The 17943-nt window shown below is 40.5% G+C and overlaps 2 protein-coding genes across 3 annotated transcripts; one reads left to right on the top strand and one right to left on the bottom strand.

Moving 5' to 3' along the window:
* Positions 1-484: 484 nt before the first annotated feature.
* Positions 485-6757, top strand: plekha3 (pleckstrin homology domain containing, family A (phosphoinositide binding specific) member 3). Of its 2 annotated transcripts, XR_012990928.1 has the most exons (9): positions 485-852; positions 1280-1396; positions 1648-1803; positions 2347-2483; positions 2969-3139; positions 3798-3841; positions 3972-4114; positions 5347-5952; positions 6456-6757. XR_012990928.1 is itself a non-coding variant. In XM_076303236.1 (8 exons), the coding sequence occupies exons 1-8, from the start codon at positions 813-815 to the stop codon at positions 5481-5483; spliced, it is 945 nt and encodes a 314-aa protein (XP_076159351.1). In that variant the 5' UTR covers positions 485-812; the 3' UTR covers positions 5484-6146. The 2 variants fall into 2 exon arrangements, 1 of the variants encoding a protein (XP_076159351.1); XM_076303236.1 differs by lacking the exon at positions 6456-6757 and having other exon boundaries at positions 5347-6146.
* A 1107-nt stretch (positions 6758-7864) lies between these two features.
* gucy1b2 (guanylate cyclase 1, soluble, beta 2) lies at positions 7865-17721 on the bottom strand. Its single transcript, XM_076302469.1, has 16 exons — positions 17704-17721; positions 17514-17587; positions 17232-17326; positions 16117-16277; positions 15620-15719; positions 15325-15521; positions 14417-14528; positions 14003-14106; positions 13039-13255; positions 11869-12189; positions 11396-11544; positions 11038-11184; positions 10398-10552; positions 9404-9585; positions 8530-8686; positions 7865-8018 (listed from the first exon to the last, which is right to left on the bottom strand). The coding sequence occupies exons 1-16, from the start codon at positions 17719-17721 to the stop codon at positions 7865-7867; spliced, it is 2343 nt and encodes a 780-aa protein (XP_076158584.1).
* Between the last annotated feature and the right edge of the window lie 222 nt (positions 17722-17943).

Here is a 17943-nt window from a genome sequence, read left to right as displayed (position 1 = left end):
ATATTTCACTATGAACTGTGGAAGAACTTAATTTAACACTGTGGGAGAATTTAATTTAATACATTCATTGTCATTCAGCATTGAACAGATATCTAATTCATTCACTAAACAAGATATATACATCGTAACATTTTGAAACATATTGCATTACAATTTCCTAACCAGACTGTATAATGTAGATATTGCAATTTTCCTATAAAGAAAGTTCACAGTCCTCTTCAGTGGATGAAGTAGTCATATCAATGCATTTGTTACCAATACTTTTGAAAACAAAGGTTTGACTTTTACATCCTTAGCAATGAACTAGGGTGTGTTTACTGAATAAAGGAGTTCATCATTTTATGAAGACATTAATGTTTGTTTAAACAAAGTTAATATCAAAATTGTTGAGATATAATATAAAAAAACCTTCAAGATGAAGGACATTTATTTTGATAAGTCGTTGCAGGAAATGTTAGCGGAAATACGAGGCATTTTTCAGGAACTGAAATTTGGCAGGTATTTGTTATGATGTAACGTTAACTAGCTGGAGCAGGTAACGTTGGTCTACGAACAACGAATTTAAAGATGAAAAAGTCAACCAAATTTATACATCGACCTGCTATTTTGCCGATTATTTCTACTATCTGGAGCAAAGCCGAACACTCAAGAAATGTTGATATGTTATTCTTATGTTACATGTAACCACATTGCTAGCTCGCTGGTCATAGCCAGCTAGCTAGCTAAAACTGGCTGTGGTGTGTCGCTGTAGCCTTGTCACTGGTTTTATTTTTGCTGCGTTAACGTTACATTTTGTCGTGAACCTGTGAACCATGGAAGGAATGCTTTACAAGTGGACTAATTATATGACCGGTAAGATGTGCAATCTACATGTCACACGACATTGCCAGCTGTAAGCTAACGAGGATGTTAACTTGTCTCATGAACATCATAATATATCCAGAATGTGTGTTTCGTCAAAAGTTACTCCGAGAAAGTACTATAAAAATGTATGTTGTGGAACATTGTAAAAACATATTCGGTTTTGAATTAGGAGGCAGCATGACTAACGGTAGCTACATCAGATGTAAATCATGTAGGCTATATTGACTTAGCATACAAACCAACTTTGAGACTTGACGCCGTCCATTCGCTATCAAACTTCTTGGATTATTATTATTTTCTCTGCATGAGTCTGTGCTGAAGAATACTAGCTAGATATCATATTGCACTCCCTAACTTAATCCAACGTTAGATGAGAGGTTTCGTCTTATCTCTGTCTGCTAAAATCAATTTGCAGGATGGCAGCCACGCTGGTTTGTTTTGGACAGTGGAATAATCTCCTATTATGACTCTCAAGATGATGTTTGCAAGGGGAGCAAAGGAAGCATAAAGATGTCCGTCTGTGAAATTAAAGGTAACATTGTCCTTGTTAAAAGTTAACAATATAAAACAGCAATCCTATACTTCTAGGTCTGTTACACACCAAGGCGTCAGAGAGTAGCCTATGCTGAATTTCTAATTTCTAAATAATTGTATTTAAAGAAATACAATTCAAAATAATCTAAATAATTGTATTTATTCATATGAGTAGAGTAGCCTATTTAAAACGTTCATATTCAACTGCTTTGAATTGAACAGTTATTGTTTACTCTTGTGCTTGAACAGTTCATCCAACTGAAAATACCCGACTGGAGCTGATCATTCCAGGAGAGCAACATTTTTATGTAAAAGCTGTGAATGCGGCAGAGAGACAGAAATGGTTGGTTGCCCTCGGAAGCTCTAAAGCTGGTCTCATCGATATCAGAACCAAAAAAGAAAAAGGTACGCAAAGAGAACTTCCTTGTTATGTTGACTCATTTCAACTTTGTTCTTCCTTCTCCCAAAACTGGCCAGTGCACAATGAATATACCCTGAATTCATTATCTTGATTCTTTCATGTGTGAAAATGACAAAATGTAGTGTTTGCTTTAAAGCAACAATCACACTACCAAGATTTGCCCTAGGTTTTCAGTGGGTTTAGGTGCTCTTTATTTTTTGACAAAGCATTTTTTATTGCATAAGACCAGAGAATGAGTGTATCTGTCACATGTTAATCACACTCATCCAATTTTGTTGATTTTGATGATAATTTGGTGCTGCACCTAAGTCTTTATAATGTACGGGACACCCTGCACTTCTCATACACCAATTAGTGTATTAGATAGTCAAACAAGGAAGTACATTAACTTTTGTTAACCTTGGATGGAGATTTCCAAACAAACCTATGATGAACATGGTTAACCATTTGAGGAATTTAGAAAATAGTGAGTGTTTCCCTCGTTTGTCTCAACATACAGTATCTTCACCTCTTGAATTTGTGTTAAGAACTGACAGAGACCACGGAGTCTTTGAAAACCAAGATGTCGGAACTGCGGCTCTACTGTGACTTACTGATGCAGCAGGTCCACACCATTCAGGAGTCCGTGGCTCCAGATGAAGACCAAACAACATCCGGCACTGAGGTGACCAGTGTTAACTCTGCGAACTCTGGATAAGAATATTAATTTGAATAGAGACTCAAGACCATGAGGTTATCTCTCCTTACAACATTCATCGCCTTATAACCTTTAGGGGAAAAAAACAGTTCTCCACATGAACAAGCAAGAGAATAATATTTCTGGCAAAAGCTAACGCTGGATAAGAATATTAATTTAAATAGCTTGTAGAGACTTAAGACCACGGGGATCCCTCTCCTAGCGTTCATCGCCTTATAACCTGTAGTGGGGGGTGAAATCAGTTCTCCACATGAACAAGCAAGAGAAAAATATTTCTGGCAAAGTGTGTGCAAGGTTGTGTGAATATGCACGTCACGAACATGCAGTGGAGTTTTATTTCCCTTCTTTTGCTGCTTAGTCACAACCCTGACAATTTCTAACAGACTTCTTCATTTGATTTAATTTTGCTTTTGCTTATGTCTCTGTTTCTTTTCTTTCTTTTGTTGGGTTAGACTATGAATGAAGCGTCGTCGTTACTGAGTGCAACGTGCAACACGTTTATAAAGACACTGGAGGATTGTATGAAGATTGCCAACTCCAAGTTCAAGACTGACCTTCTCCAGCTGACCCCGCCTGACCCTCTGATGTCTCCGGTCTCTCCGTCCCCCATACAGATGGCCCGGGTACTCCTCTATCCGCGCTGCACGCACCACACGCTTAGACACGCAGAGCAGTCCTGGATTTTCCGTTCAGGAGCTTGTGTGTCCTACTCAGACCCTTGTACCATATCATCTTTTTATAATAGTAATTAAAATCAGTAGAAAGGCTCTGGTCCACACGCTTAGACACGCAGAGCAGTCCTGGATTTTCCGTTCAGGAGCTTGTGTGTCCTACTCAGACCCTTGTACCATATCATCTTTTTATAATAGTAATTAAAATCAGTAGAAAGGCTCTGGTCCACATGCGTAGACATGCAGAGCAATCCTGCTTTTTCTGTCAGGGCGTCAAGTTCTCAGGTACTATGCAGGACATTCAGATGTGGGCAGGGTTGTTTAAGATTTGAAAAGTATTTGCTGTGTGTGCTTGTGTGTCCTACGCAAGCACTATACTATATAATATTTTTACAATTAAAATCAATAGAAATGCTGTGCTCCAGTGAACAAAACGATATATTTTTAGTTATTTTATAGTTTATTTTTTTTCCAACAGATTGCGTAGTATCATATGCTTAAAAAATGGAGATGAATTTAAGTTATGACAAATAATATTTTGAAACCATCAAAATGTATCAGTATTAAGCTTGAGTTTCCTGCGGTCTTACTTTTTATTTTCTCTTTTCAGATGAAGCGGTCTATTAGTCACCCAGGCACCTACAGTTTCGACAGGTATGTGTTTTCACTAAAAACATAAACAGACAGGCACACACACACACATACACACCCACACACACATAGACTGTTTCTGCGCTGTTGTGTTATTTTGGCATTTGAAGTAGGCCTGTCTGCTCCTCCCAAGGTCAAGCCATTTGCCAAAGGACGGGCTGCCGCCACCACCTCCGCCGCTGTCAATCCTGCCGTCGCAGAGGTCGTCTCAGAGGCGCACGCGCACGTGCTCAGACACAGAGGCGCTCAGCGACAGCTGCACAGAGGAGACAGACCGTGAGTCACCCAGACAGCTCCGCTCCAAATCCGGCCCAAATCTGCCATCCCCAATCTCATTTCACTCTTAGTTTAGCAGGGAAAGCTGCTTCAAAACTTTTTGTCATATACAGTATATTTCCAAAATAATTTGTTCCATGTGGTTTCATTTTTGTGTTTGTTATGCAGAGCCTAGGGTTGGAAGATTTAGTTAAGTCATGTAAAAGTATCCTATTGATATTCAAAAAGTCTACAGACAAATGACAAAAGTCAAATGTCTTAAAGGAGAATTCCGGTGTGATTTTGACCTAAAGTGTTTTGAAACATGATACCGAGTGTGAACGTATGTCTCATAGCCCATCTCGGCTTGTCCCCTGCACTCCGATTTTAGTCACGATAAGTCGAGCGACGAGTAAGAATGAACAGGTATGATAAGGGATCAGATTCCAAAAATAATTCCGTGGAAATGCATGGATTACAATTTCTTCCAGTAGCAGCAACTGGAATTCATGCATTTCCATGGAATTATTTTTGGAATCTGATCCCTTATCATACCTGTTCATTCTTACTCGTCGCTCGACTTATCGTGACTAAATTCAAGATGGCTGCAAACGCTAAACTTCGAGAAGATATTGTCTGTATAAATCGTCTTGTAAGTAAACTACCAGTGCTTTTTCAAAGTTCTCAATGTCTCGTTTTAAATGTCAGGGCCCTCGGAAGTCTACCAATGAAGTGTGGAGATACATTGAGCCTCGTAAATGGTGTAAAACAGTGATTTATTTGCATGGCTATGCCGATGCCGAGGCACCACCATTGACCGCCTTGTTGGTAGCATCGGCTAACTAGCGCCAGATTTCGGAGTGCAGGGGACAAGCCGAGATGGGCTATGAGACATACGTTCACACTCGGTATCATGTTTCAAAACACTTTAGGTCAAAATCACACCGGAATTCTCCTTTAAACTATTTGAAAATAGTTCAAGACTGGCATGCTGTTACATAGAGAGGCTAGATATCTCTCTCCACCCATATGCTTTAGTGTGCAGAAAAACAAATGTAATTGGAATTGGTTTGAACATATTTTAAAAAGAAGTTGATGCAGCATATCTGTTGTGAAGTTTTCAAATCGCTCAGGGTCTCATGAAAGAAGAATATGAAGGCTCAAACCTAGACTGCAATGAAAAGAGCAAGTAAACATTTTTGCGTACCCATCTGATATTTGGAACGGCGATTTTCTTTTTCATTTCTCACAAGGAACGATGCCATATTCCAAAGCCACGGTCAACGGAGACTCTGCTCCCTGCATTCCAGAAGAAATGAGTGCAAATGCAAACCGGACAGCAAGGTCGCCCCTGGAAGCGGATACTCCAGAGTCGGATCTTTCGCTCTGAAAACTGGGCATTCTTTTTTGTTTCTATTTTCAACAACAACAAAAAAAGTCATTTGTCTTTTAAAATATTTTACTTTAATAGATACTGCTATGCAGTCTCAGCTTGCATTGCATTACTGGTATTGTAGGAAATATACTTTAGTATTATTTCCTGTGCAAGCATTTATTTGCACTTTAAAAAAAGAAGGAAATGAATGTTTGTATACGTAAAGGTATTTTTAAACATTGTCAATGCTAGGTCACGAGTCATGTCTTGACTGATACAGAAATGTGGTCATGATTCATCAGTGTGTTTTTGCAGATGTTCATCTGCAGTTTCCGTGGCAGCCTATCCAAATGAAAACCTTTAGAGAACCTTTGGTTACTGTGCCAATGAGCTAAGCTCGTTCTCTTCTGTGTAAGACAATAACAATAATAACAACAACAACCAAACACTTGGTATGCACCAGTGTCCACACCATTTTCTGGAAGTAAGTGAGTGTTCACTTTATTTATTTGTATGTTTTTTCTAAAAATGTTCTGAAGAATGTGCACTGCTCACATCGTGTCCATCCCCTAACTGTTTTGCCTTAACATCAGTTCTTCTCATGGAAGGATGTGTCTGACTATTGACAAGTACTGATTTGTGCAAAATTGAGTACAATAAATATATGGAATAAGGAAATATTTTCACATTTGCGTCTGTACTACATGCTGCTTACATAAATAGCTTGAAACGGTGGAAAGGTCATTTAATGTGGAAATCTTAAGAATTTATAATGAGTGGTTAAGTTGGTGTGAAGAGGGGCTGTGCAGCATATTGACACAAACAATTCCATGTATTGTCTAATCACATTTAGATATCATTGCAAAATCATGAAACAACAATCGTCTCCGAACTGAGCTTCTGATCATGACAAACCGTAGGGAACATCACTACCTTACTCAAGGCTCTGTTAAGTAACTAAAGACTTCATTTTCTGTGAATTTTCAGTTGACCTTCCTCACAAAAGCACAAAACCAATGCACTTGGCTGTCTGTTCCAAGGTCCTCCATTCTCCAAAGTCTCCAGACTGTGGTGCAGAGACTTGATATAGTTAACCCTTCATTTGCCATTCACCACCACCGAGCTGTGTTTTGATTTAGAGACAAAATATTTTTACCTGTTTATTATTAAATATATCTGTTATTAGGCAGGATGAGGCTTATCTTGTAATGTATTCCCTAAAACGAGGAAAATATTTACAACACGGCAACATTTCATTGATTTACAAGTATTAAATCATTGGATTTCTCTCCCTGTAGTTCTTTGCTTGACACCTACCTTCTCTTCATTTTATTGTATAAATGGAGCACCTGCAATGAGAGATTACCTTTCCCTTAAGTAGAATTACAAATTCTGTCAGGAGTCTTAGTCAAATTCACCTGTTTTTGAGTGTTTTTTGTTCTGCAAATGTAAAGCAGAATAGCAGAAGCCAGAGCATGCATCCACATGTCTTCCTCGCATTTAGTAGGAGACAAAGGATTTCATTAACGATGCTGGAGAACCCAAAGGCCATTCATTGGAGCTCATAATAGACTTATTGTAGTGCCTGTGCTCAAGGAAACCTTGTCTTTCAGACAGGGCATTTGGGTAGGCTACTCCTGTGTCAGAATGAGCCACTAATAGCATTCTATTACAGTGGCACACTGATTACCTGGATAAAGAAAGTGTGGAGGTGTATTGTGTGGAGAGGCAGTGGAGTTAGACTTACGCTGATTTAGACTGAAGTTTGGGTAGATGCTCACTTGCAAATTCATGGTGCTAGCAATGCCACAGAACAACCTACAGACAGTAGGCTATTCCATCCAGACAGTACTGCTACTAAATTATAGGCCTATCACTTCACACAATTTCAACATAAAGCTATAAGTAGGCCTATATATACTCTTTTGATCCCGTGAGGGAAATTTGGTCTCTGCATTTATCCCAATCCGTGAATTAGTGAAACACACACACAGCACACAGTGTACACACAGTGAGGTGAAGCACACACTAATCCCGGCGCAGTGAGGTTCCTGCATCAACAGCGGCGCTCGGGGAGCAGTGAGGGGTTAGGTGCTTTGCTCAAGGGCACTTCAGCCGTGCCTACTGGTCGGGGTTCGAACTGACAACCCTCCGCTTACAGGTCCGAAGTGCTAACCAGTAGGCCACGGCTGCCCCGTAAAATAAGGCGACTGTGTTCAGTATGTAGGGAGACAAAAATACACACCAAGGTGGTGATAGAATTATGCACAATGTAAACTTGCTCCATTTCACTCAAATAAGGCGATGCTATAACCTAGTTCACGTCCAAAACCTGCGCTCCCGCGGGAGAGGCGGCGCTGCACAATAACAGTGTCGGGCTCTGGGGAGTATCTCAGTCAGCAGCTGGACGTGAGAGCTGGTCCACAGAGCCCACTGAGAGACAGCATGGGGGCTCTCATCCAGATGGCTCGCCGCGGCGGAGACAATGCTGCTCTCTGCTCACGGCTGTCAAGTCTACGGCCCGGCCGACAGGATGCACTGTAGCGTGTGCTACGGTACAGGTGCTAATCACAAAAGTGACAAAATCCCACAGGTTGCTCTAGTCAGCAAGGTCAAAGAAGAACAATGTGTGTTGTGTAGCCAGTCCAGATGGTTTGTGTTTTGGAATAATGTGATTTTGGGGTAGTTTTTCCATGTTTTTATCACCTAGTAAAAGCAGCAATGGACCTAGAGCTAGTAACCATTCATTGTTGTGACTGAATTGTTAATATTTCAGAGACACATTGCAAATTGAACAAAGTATTTCATTTTATTTAAGTCTCGTGTAAATTCGTAAAATCATTATTTGAGTTTTTAAAAGATCATAGGCTAGGCCTACTGCATAAATATCCTCTCCAATTTCAGGAACTACACCTGTATTATATGTAGGCTTAGACCTAAATAAATACATATATAGATAAATATGAATAAATAGATAAAAAAGATAACTTTCTATGTTCTTATACATGTTAATATAATGTTACGACTAGCACAATACCTAATTGACAGACCTAAATCTGACTATAACAGGAGGCAGAGTCTGGAGTTGACAGATTTAGGCTGGTTGTTGATTGGCTGTGCTCCTGAGATGGTGTGGGTGGCTGTGCTCTTGGTGTTTGGATCCTCACTGGCCACATCAGAGGACCGGGCACTTCTTATTCTGTCTGGGCGCTCAGAGACTACAACGGAAAAGTTGATAGAAGCCATATGATGCAATTCTTTTTTTCCATTTGTTCATTAGTCAAGTACCTTGACCTCCATTTATCCATAGCACATTTACCCTTAAAGCTCATGAACATCTCAAAAAATACTTGATGAATAAAATACTTAAAGGGAAAGATTGAAGTGACCCTACACAACTTCCTATCTAGAATTCCTCATTGATAACTGCACTGATAACAGGATGAAAGTAAAGTAGATATTTTTGGCTTCCCTCGTAGATGGCCATGGTAATTGTAATGAGCCATATCAAGCAGGGTCCTCACCTTCTTAAATAAATTTAACAACCTGACATGGCATAGTTTGAGACACGGATACAGGTTAATTACTGTAACAACACTGACTTTCATAATGTGATCTGGAAAGCTTTACAGAAGCTAACACACAACAGTTAAAAAGAAAGAGAAGCTTGAATGTGTGAACACTTCTTATCTGTCCTGTGTTATAGTGACAAAGAGACTATATTGACCATGGTTGGTGGGAACTAGACTATGTTACTATTTGCCTTTTCAAACACATACAACAAAGTATATAGCACTTTCAATGGACATGTCTGTTTTCTGGTCAAATTTACAAAGCCGGAACCCACCCCATCCCCCATATTTTTTTTCACATATTGTACCCCCCCTCCCCATGATCCCCCATGTCTGTGCTGGTTGCTGTGTCTGTCCACTCACCTCTGCGGCTCTGTACCCTGCCTTCTGGGGCGTCCCTGTACAGCTCCTCCGGCTCCCTTCCCATGATCTGCTCTTCTGTGGCGTGAAGGTTCCCCAGGAGGAAGTAGGTGGACATCAGACCTTTTCCCTTCACCTCGATCTCCCCGCGCTCTCCAATGTCGAAGCCTTTACCCTCCAGGGCCCTGACGAGGGAGCCGATAACGAGACCTCAGGACTTGGGGCCAGTGGTGCTAATGACATGCTTCTAAGGGTCACGCTGGTAATCCCTCGGCACCCAAAATTCTGTTTTTTCCTTTGTGGCGAGTAGCCAGTTTGCCATTTGTGTCCATTAATGTTTTTGTGTGAGTGTTTTTTACTTGTTGTTTTGTATTTATTCACTGTACATATCTATCACTGCATTGATCTGATTTGTTTACAGTATAAGGAGATAGGATCATATACATCTATGTTGTATATTCAGTATAATTAATATACCTAAAACAAGGCGTAAAACAAATACATGTTGGTACTGTGTATATGAGGCTTTCTCTTCATTTGCTGGCTGTGGTTTTGTTTATAGCTCTGATGTTCTGTTTCTATTTCCCCTTAACCCTCTGAAGAGTTAGCAAGAAGTAGCAAAAGCTTAGGCATTTCTGTGAAGCCTGACATTTACTTGTGAATGAGAATGAATGTTTGTGTGGGTTGTGGAATGATTTTGAATGTGGAATTTGAATAGGGTTTTTGAATGTTATGTGAATACTGTAGGACAAAAACATGTTCATAACAAACCGTATATGTGTAAAATGCATGGCAATGTTCATCCTTGGTTGGTAAATTATGTATAATACATTACATGTCTGCTTACCTGTCTGTCCGTCTGTCAATCAAAGCGCAGTGCATCTACATGCATCATTTGTTAACTTCAATTCGCAATCATGACTCTGTTTTTCATTCAGCATATAGGGTGAGGGTTAGTGTTCATATACTTAATGGCAGTTGTGTTTGCAGCTCGTACCTGTAAGTAAATGGACTCAAGTGGATGTGGTCGGGAACTCCATGACTTTCCATGCGAGAGGCCGTGTTGACCGTGTCTCCAAACAGGCAGTAGCGCGGCATCTTGTCCCCTACCACGCCAGCCAGCACGGGCCCCGTGTGGAGACCCACGCGTATCTGCAGCACATGGAGAGAACACAACCAGAAGGTAACGCCAGAGTGTTGACTAAACCCAATGCCATTATTGCCAACTTAATGGCATTCTTTTGCATTACTCAAACCATGGTCTGCGTAACCATTTAGTGAAGTACATTTTGACTTGTCATATTCTGTTAAAAATAAAACTGCCCTTCATTTAACCACATACAGCCATCTTTGGGTTCGGGGGAAGAGTTTTATGAAAAACAAAAACAAAAAGATGTATATTATTACTGCTTAGAAGATCTGGAATAGGGAAGATAAATATTTTTTCCATTGCTTTTTTCTGGGTTTGACCTACATTTAAGGCTTTCACTTAAAATAGAGATTAGCATATTTGCTTTGGAAGGACTACTTATTTCCAAAGCTTTGACCAAATATGTATGAATTTGGTGAGGAATAAGCTGAAATTGAATTAGCACTACATTTCTGTATGGGTGGTCTGCTCAGAGATTTACTTGTACCTGTATGGGCTCTCCTGTGATAGGGTTGGTCACCTCTCTGGCAGCAATCCGCATTCCCAGGGCAAAGTTGCCCACCCTCTCCGCGTGCGTCTCTGTTGGAATTGGCACACCGCCAACGACCATGTAAGCATCACCAATGGTCTCGACCTGACAAAGACACAATGTTCAGCCATTTCCAGTGAGTCGTTCATCATAACAGAGTGCTATGGGAAAATAGCTCCTAACAAAACTAGTTTTACATTTCTGTCCCCATTCAAGGGCATGTATTATCAAAAGCAAAGGTATTTTTTCTCACAGTTATAGAAACAACATACATTGATGCATAGAACTCATGCGGTATCCTGAATACCCTCGTTACCTTATATACATCATGGACGCTCGTGAGGCGATCAAACTTTGAGTACATGGAGTTCAGCATGTGGACTATCTGAATGGGCTCACAGGCAGCGCAGATGTTGGTGAAGGTCACCACATCACTGAAGAGGATGGTGCACACTTTAAACTCTCCTTTAAAAGAAATTAGGAAAAAACATGAAAAATCCCACCGAAAGACTCCCAAGACTCTAACGCAAACTCAAGCATGTACAAATTGCATTGCTTTATTTTGCACTATATATTATACTGATTACTTTGTAAGATAGTACATGAATGTATATAGTATATCTGCATGTCATGTCATGTCAACATATATGTGCTTTGAGTCATTATGCAAAAAGTCTCAATGCCATACACATGTATAGTAAAAATTGGGCCTTACGTACAGTGTTGAGACTGCATACATGCACACACACACACACACACATACACACACACACACATACACACACATACCTGCTTCTACTTTCTTGCCCTCCTTCAGCTGGTTGGCGACGTGGCGAGGCAGCATGGCGTAGAGCAGTATCTCGGTCTTCTTCTTCTCCACCTCCAGGTGGCGCGAGAGGACACGCAGCTCTTCCTTCTTGCGCTCCAGCTGGTTGGAGAGCTCGATTTCGGCCAGCCGCTGCTGGTTGAGCAGGATGAGGTCGCGTGTGGTGTCGTGCGGTGCGATGTCGGACAGGTGAAGGCCGCGCGCTTCCAGCTCCTGAAGGCTGCGCAGCTTAGGCGAGCACAGGTACACCATGCACTCCAGAGACTCCATCCACACCATCTGCCCTAGAACACACACACACACACACACACACACACACACGCGGATGCAAGCATGCATGGACATACACACACAAATACAACTTTTAGACTGAAAATCCTTGTCCTTGGCCATAAATGTAAACGCTCAGGCCAATCCAAACTTTTCTCATCTGTTGTTCCTCGTTGGTGGAACACACTGCCAGTTCCTACAAGGGCAGGGACATCCCTCTCCATTTTCAAAAAACTCCTAAAGACCCTGCTCTTTAGAGAACATCTCCTCTCATAGCAACACTCACAACAAGTCTTGCTGATCCTAGCACTCACCAGCCGTCTTAAACTGACACGTAACTGTTAAAAACAGCACTCACTGATGCACTTATTCTTACTGTACTCTAATGTTTTTTTAAATTGTCCTAATATTGTTGAGAATTGCTCTAAAACTTAAACTGTTTACCATGTTGTTAGTCGCTTTGGTTAAAAATGCGTCAGCCAAATGTAATGTAATGTAATGTAATGTAATGTAAAATGTCATCTGTCTGTCCGTTCATATGAGTGATATGAAAGGGTGCTCTACAAAAATGAACCTTTTCATCTTTTTCAACGCCTGAGTAGACTGGAGGCATAAATTATTATGTCCTCCAACATGCTGACTGGTAAAGAGCTAAGAGCTTACCAATCCTACGTGTAAATCTGAGAGAAATAGGCGAAAAAGCTGAAATCCTGTTCTGTCTGTTGTAGCCTTTTTTGTTTATGCTTATGTTTATGGTATTTGGCAGATGCTTTCATTTATCAATTAATTTTTCATTTACATATTTATATATTTGTATACAATTATATATTTTTATTTTATATATTTTATTTTATATATTTGACCTCTGAGCTTCAGCATGGCCTGCTGCTGGACACACTCCGGCATCATCTCCCGCCGTGTCTTCAGCACAAACTGGCTGTTGATGAACTTCTTGATGCTGTCGATGTTGAAGGTGACCTGGGGGTGGACGATGCTGAAGTACTCGTCCAGGCGGATATCCATGTTCTGGAGGCCAGGTACAAACTTCTGGATGTTGACACCTGTTTGCTTCACTTGCAGCTACCAGAGACAAACAACATTCTCTTAACATTCTCCTAAAAAGGGTGTTATTGTATTGGTATTATGGTTGGTATTATAAGTTAGAGCCCTTAATGATTATTTGCACAAGTGACAGAATTCTCTTATGACAAGCCCTCATTGGCCTACTTTGGTTGCCATTTTAGGTGTGGCTCTATGAAAGGGCCCTGGCTTGTGTGAAATCACATTTAAGCAATAAGTTCCATTTGATGGTCTCAATTAATGTCTTACGATGAGAAATTTACATTTTAATTACCTGTAATGGATATGATCAGACACTTAAAATCTGTGATCTATTGCAACCAGTGAATCATCTAATGCTTATGCAGATCATATTTTGTGTTCATACTAAAAAGGCAATCTGCTGCAACACTCCCATACACATGCTAAAAGGAAGGATAATAAATTATGCATTACTGGCAGTACAAGCACTAAACTTCATGTCGAAGTTGCGATGGACTTCATTAAAACTGCATATTAGAATCGTTAAAGATATGCTACATTAAAAGTGTCAAAAACATAATCCTGAAAGAGCCAGGCATAAATATAAAAGCTTAAAAAGGTGATTAAAAAATGGAAAAGGAATACTATTCCTTCACCCTTGGAAATTACCCGACCGACAGCCTTATTAAAACATTAATCAACTATAATCAATGTAATAAGTCTTCATCTCAAATCCAGAATGTGAAGAGCAACAGGGTGGAGACTTTAGCAGGAGTCATGACTCACATTTTTATTGAAGACAATGTGGAAAGGAAAGGCATTACAAAAGGCCTTCTCCTCAATCCACAGCCTCTCCGGATACTGTGGGATGAACTCAGTGACGAAATTCCCTGGAAACACACACGCACAAAAAAAGGCACAACATGGAAGGTTGAACATTTCTTTTTGTCTCCAACAACCATCATCACTCTAGGTACATTTCTTGTGAACAGTTTTCCGTTTTTAGACAAAAATAAAGGGACAGTCTTCAAATTCTGGTGAAAGGCAACATAACAAAATAAGTGAATGATGAGAAGCGTCATCTAAAGCAATATTTGCATATGAAATAATAACTGTTTTTTGCTCTGTAAGAAATATATTTTTGACTATAACTATCCTTTCATTACATACAAACATACATACAAACAAGAAGACAACAACCTTGGCCAAATCGAACAATGCTCCTGACAATGTCCCAAGGTGCCCTTTTCCTTGGACATGCAGGAAGGCTGCTGTATCTGTCCTTCAGTCTGTTCATGGTCTCTTCCACCTCCTGTTTTACAAGGACCAGTTGCTATGGTTATTTATATAAATATATATGTCCTTTTTTGTTCTACACTGGGTCTTGTATAAAGGGCCTCTTTATGATTAACATGTACATGTACTGTAGTCAGAATTGAACTTTTCAAAGTTTGAACTTTGCAAATTCATACAAAGTAATACAACATGAATGTGCTTGCTTGCTGTAGAGCGAGACAGTGGGGAATCATGTTTCCCCATTGTCTATGGTATTGTGCCTATGCCAGTATTCTTTGACTTTTTTTGCGGAAACATCTAGAGCATTATTTACACAACCATACCAGTTTAAACAAATGTGGTTAAATCATTTTTAACCAATCAGCCTGTTGGACACTATCAGCTAAGCGAACAATGTCTCAAAAGACTCTGATCATGCAAGGCTGATCGTGGCGCACAATCAAATGCCCTGCCATGAACCTGCCAATGTTGATTCACTATCAAAAACAGTGTCATTAAAGCTCTTGACTGACCCAGGTAATTTCCCGCTCCCGCTCCATGTCTCTCTCCCACTTGCTTCCTGTCACTGTTTTCACTGTCCTATCACATTAAAGGCATACCCCCCCCCCCCCCCAGAAAAAAAAGATAAATAAATTAATAAATAAAAATAATGATAGACTTTGTCAACCAGCAAAAGCAGCAAACACGCAAACGCAGAGGGAACTCCTTATCAACACTATTGTCTCTGAAAGTGGACGTTTTTGGCCGGTTCCATTGGTTCCTATGGTTCCATTTTCTCTATAGAGCAACATTGATAATGGGCATTCACCGACCTTCTTGTATGCCTCTTTTTGAACTTGAGCTTGTCCATCACTGGGCTGAGCTCTCCTCTGTGCCTGGTTAGGCCTCTGGACCACGAGAAAGACCACATGTTCCTTCTTCCCCGTGCGCTCATTCTCCTCTGATTGGTTAAGCACAGTCATGTCCACCTCACTATCAAAGAAGTCCTTTGCTACCGCCTCTATAATTCCTACAGACGTGGACAAAAAGGGGAAAATATCAGATATCAATGGAAAAGGCTCACAGCGGTAGTAGTTTTGGGGGAAGGTGATTGATGTGGAACCTCACCAGGCACTATGTGATACAAGCCTTTGCGATCAGAGTAGTAATGGAGAAGCATTCTGTTGTCATTCATTTTCTCAACCCGAAAGGAAGGTGCATTCATCTCCTGCAACAAGGCAATGGCCATGACATGATCTGACATGTTCTCCGCTCAAAGTGAAATACATACAGGACATGAATAAAATAGATATATACACCCAGAAAGGGTGAATACACATTTTCATTGTGCATTCATCATAGTGATGTTTGTTTCATAACAATATTCTTTTCCTTTATGTGTTAATATGCTTGGTTGAGCACACATGGCTTGGCAAATCAGAAGCCTGACAAATAGTTGAAAAAAGCAGTACATGAAATAGATAAGAGCTATACATGTGTTCTTGGAAAGAGAGTATTCTGTGGAATAAGTCTTTCATGAAAGATCATTGAATCCCTGAATGAAAACCTGGAGGAAGAATCAATTTCAATCAAAGATGAAGTCATTTTACAATACAGAGACTTACTTGATAGGACAGCGCTAGGTAGCTGTGAAGAGCGTCCAGGTTTTCGATAAACTCCACCAGGTTGCCACCGAGTGTGCGCAGCATGGTGTCGTAGCCAGACATCTTGCAGAAGCTGAAGAAGTACTCGCCAAAAAGCTTAAGCACCACCTCTGAGGACACATCTTCACGAGACAGAGGTCAATGCTAAATATGTTGTTTATGTTTACGTTTACGTTACGTTTATGTTTATGTTTACATTGACGTTTATGTTTTACGTTTTACGTTTATCTTTATGTTTATGGTATTTGGCAGACACGTTTGTCCAAAGCGACTATAAGCACTAAATTATTAGTTACAAATAATAGTTTGAAATGAACTTTAGATTCAATTTATAGATGATAATGTACAGAGTGAGTTACAGATGTGGAAAAGGAACATCAGTACTTGACTGGTGAAACCAATCTTTGTTCCTGCTTGTCACTTGCCAGCCAACAATGAAAGGCACACTCTGTACTTCTGCTATCACATCTAACCTGCAATACAAATGCACATCATCTTGATCATGTATGTTCAAATGTTGCCTGTTAAAGTTAAGAAGTTAAGTAAAAAAAAAAAGTTAAGTGTTGCCTGTCTAATTAAAGAATTCCCTCTGGTCATACCAGACCACAAATGTCAACCCTCAGTAAGGATGATAGAACTGGTTGTTCTGTAATTGTTGTTGCATAAAATTTTTTGAACACCTGGTAGGATGGGCCCAAGAGGCCTGCGCAGGTGTGCGAATCTGTCACAGAATCACACCTTCATTTTTTTGTTGTCCATTGGCTTGGGTTACAGAGGAGTGAGTTACATAACAACACCTACACTCCCAAGGAGGGATGTCCATCAGGGACATTGTTAGCACCTGTGTGGTCGCGAAAGGCCAACACGCAGTCCACCCCTCCGCCAAGGATAAAGTTGATAGAATCATGGCCAGCTCAGAGGCCGGGACCATAACTGCTTTCACAGTTGTCACAAAATACACTGTGCTGGGCTCTATGCCGCTCTGTGCGTTATTGCCACTATAATCCGATTTTACAAGTGGACACATGATGTGGTGGGTGGAGAAAGACAGAAAGGAACGGCAAGGGTTCACTCACCCAGCATCGCACAAGCCTCCGAGACCAGCCTCAGGGTCATGATGTCGTCATAAATTTCGTAGGTCATAAAAGTGTCCTGGACCTCGGCCAGTGTCCTGTACAGGAAAACGCAGTTTGGTCCAGGTATCATAAAGATACCACAACAGACAACCCCCAACCTGGTACTCTGACTCAAATGGACGCAAACCATGAAACATAAACTGTGACAAAGCAATTATGATGATGAATCATCTGCCTTAAAAATGACCATGCTAATGGAACCAAATATTTTTTAAAAGGCACCTTAGTTTTTCCCAAGTCTCTTCACCAAACTTCTCTATGACCAGGGATTTCAAACAGGTGTTGATGAAACCGTACTGAACAATGAAGAAAAAAACAACAACATGATCCCCAGGCCTAACATTTGTATTAATGAAAATATAAGTAAAATTGGTACACACTTACCATTTTTTACCAGCTTGTTCAGACTTGCCTTATCCTCACAGTGCATTCACAGCTCTAGACCCATCTCTCACATCACACACACACACACACAATAGGGGAGGGGTCTGTGGGAGAGAGAGAGAGAGAGAGAGAGAGAGAGAGAGAGAGAGAGAGAGAGAGAGAGAGAGAGAGAGAGAGAGAGAGAGAGAGAGAGAGAGAGAGAGAGAGAGAGAGAGAGAGAGAGAGAGAGAGAGAGAGAGAGAGAGAGAGAGAGAGAGAGAGAAATTGT

The sequence above is a fragment of the Alosa pseudoharengus genome, unplaced genomic scaffold (genome assembly GCF_046254945.1).
Source record: "Alosa pseudoharengus isolate Yale_2024_CS ecotype anadromous, Long Island Sound unplaced genomic scaffold, YU_APseudo_1.1 YU_APseudo_1.1_scf_24, whole genome shotgun sequence".
In the NCBI taxonomy this organism is placed as follows: domain Eukaryota; kingdom Metazoa; phylum Chordata; class Actinopteri; order Clupeiformes; family Clupeidae; genus Alosa; species Alosa pseudoharengus.
This window is presented reverse-complemented; position numbering and strand designations above follow the sequence as displayed.

Bases quoted from the DNA above. Each gene is read 5' to 3' on its own strand.
- plekha3 (XM_076303236.1), top strand. From the start codon at position 813: ATGGAAGGAATGCTTTACAAGTGGACTAATTATATGACCG. The intron at 853-1,279 runs GTAAGATGTGCA...ATCAATTTGCAG, and splicing joins GTGGACTAATTATATGACCG to GATGGCAGCCACGCTGGTTT. The intron at 1,397-1,647 runs GTAACATTGTCC...GTGCTTGAACAG, and splicing joins GTCCGTCTGTGAAATTAAAG to TTCATCCAACTGAAAATACC.
- gucy1b2 (XM_076302469.1), bottom strand. The intron at 16,278-17,231 runs GTGAGTGAACCC...TGTCTCGTGAAG, and splicing joins GGAGGCTTGTGCGATGCTGG to ATGTGTCCTCAGAGGTGGTG. The intron at 13,256-14,002 runs GTGAGTCATGAC...TGTCTCTGGTAG, and splicing joins ACATTGTCTTCAATAAAAAT to CTGCAAGTGAAGCAAACAGG.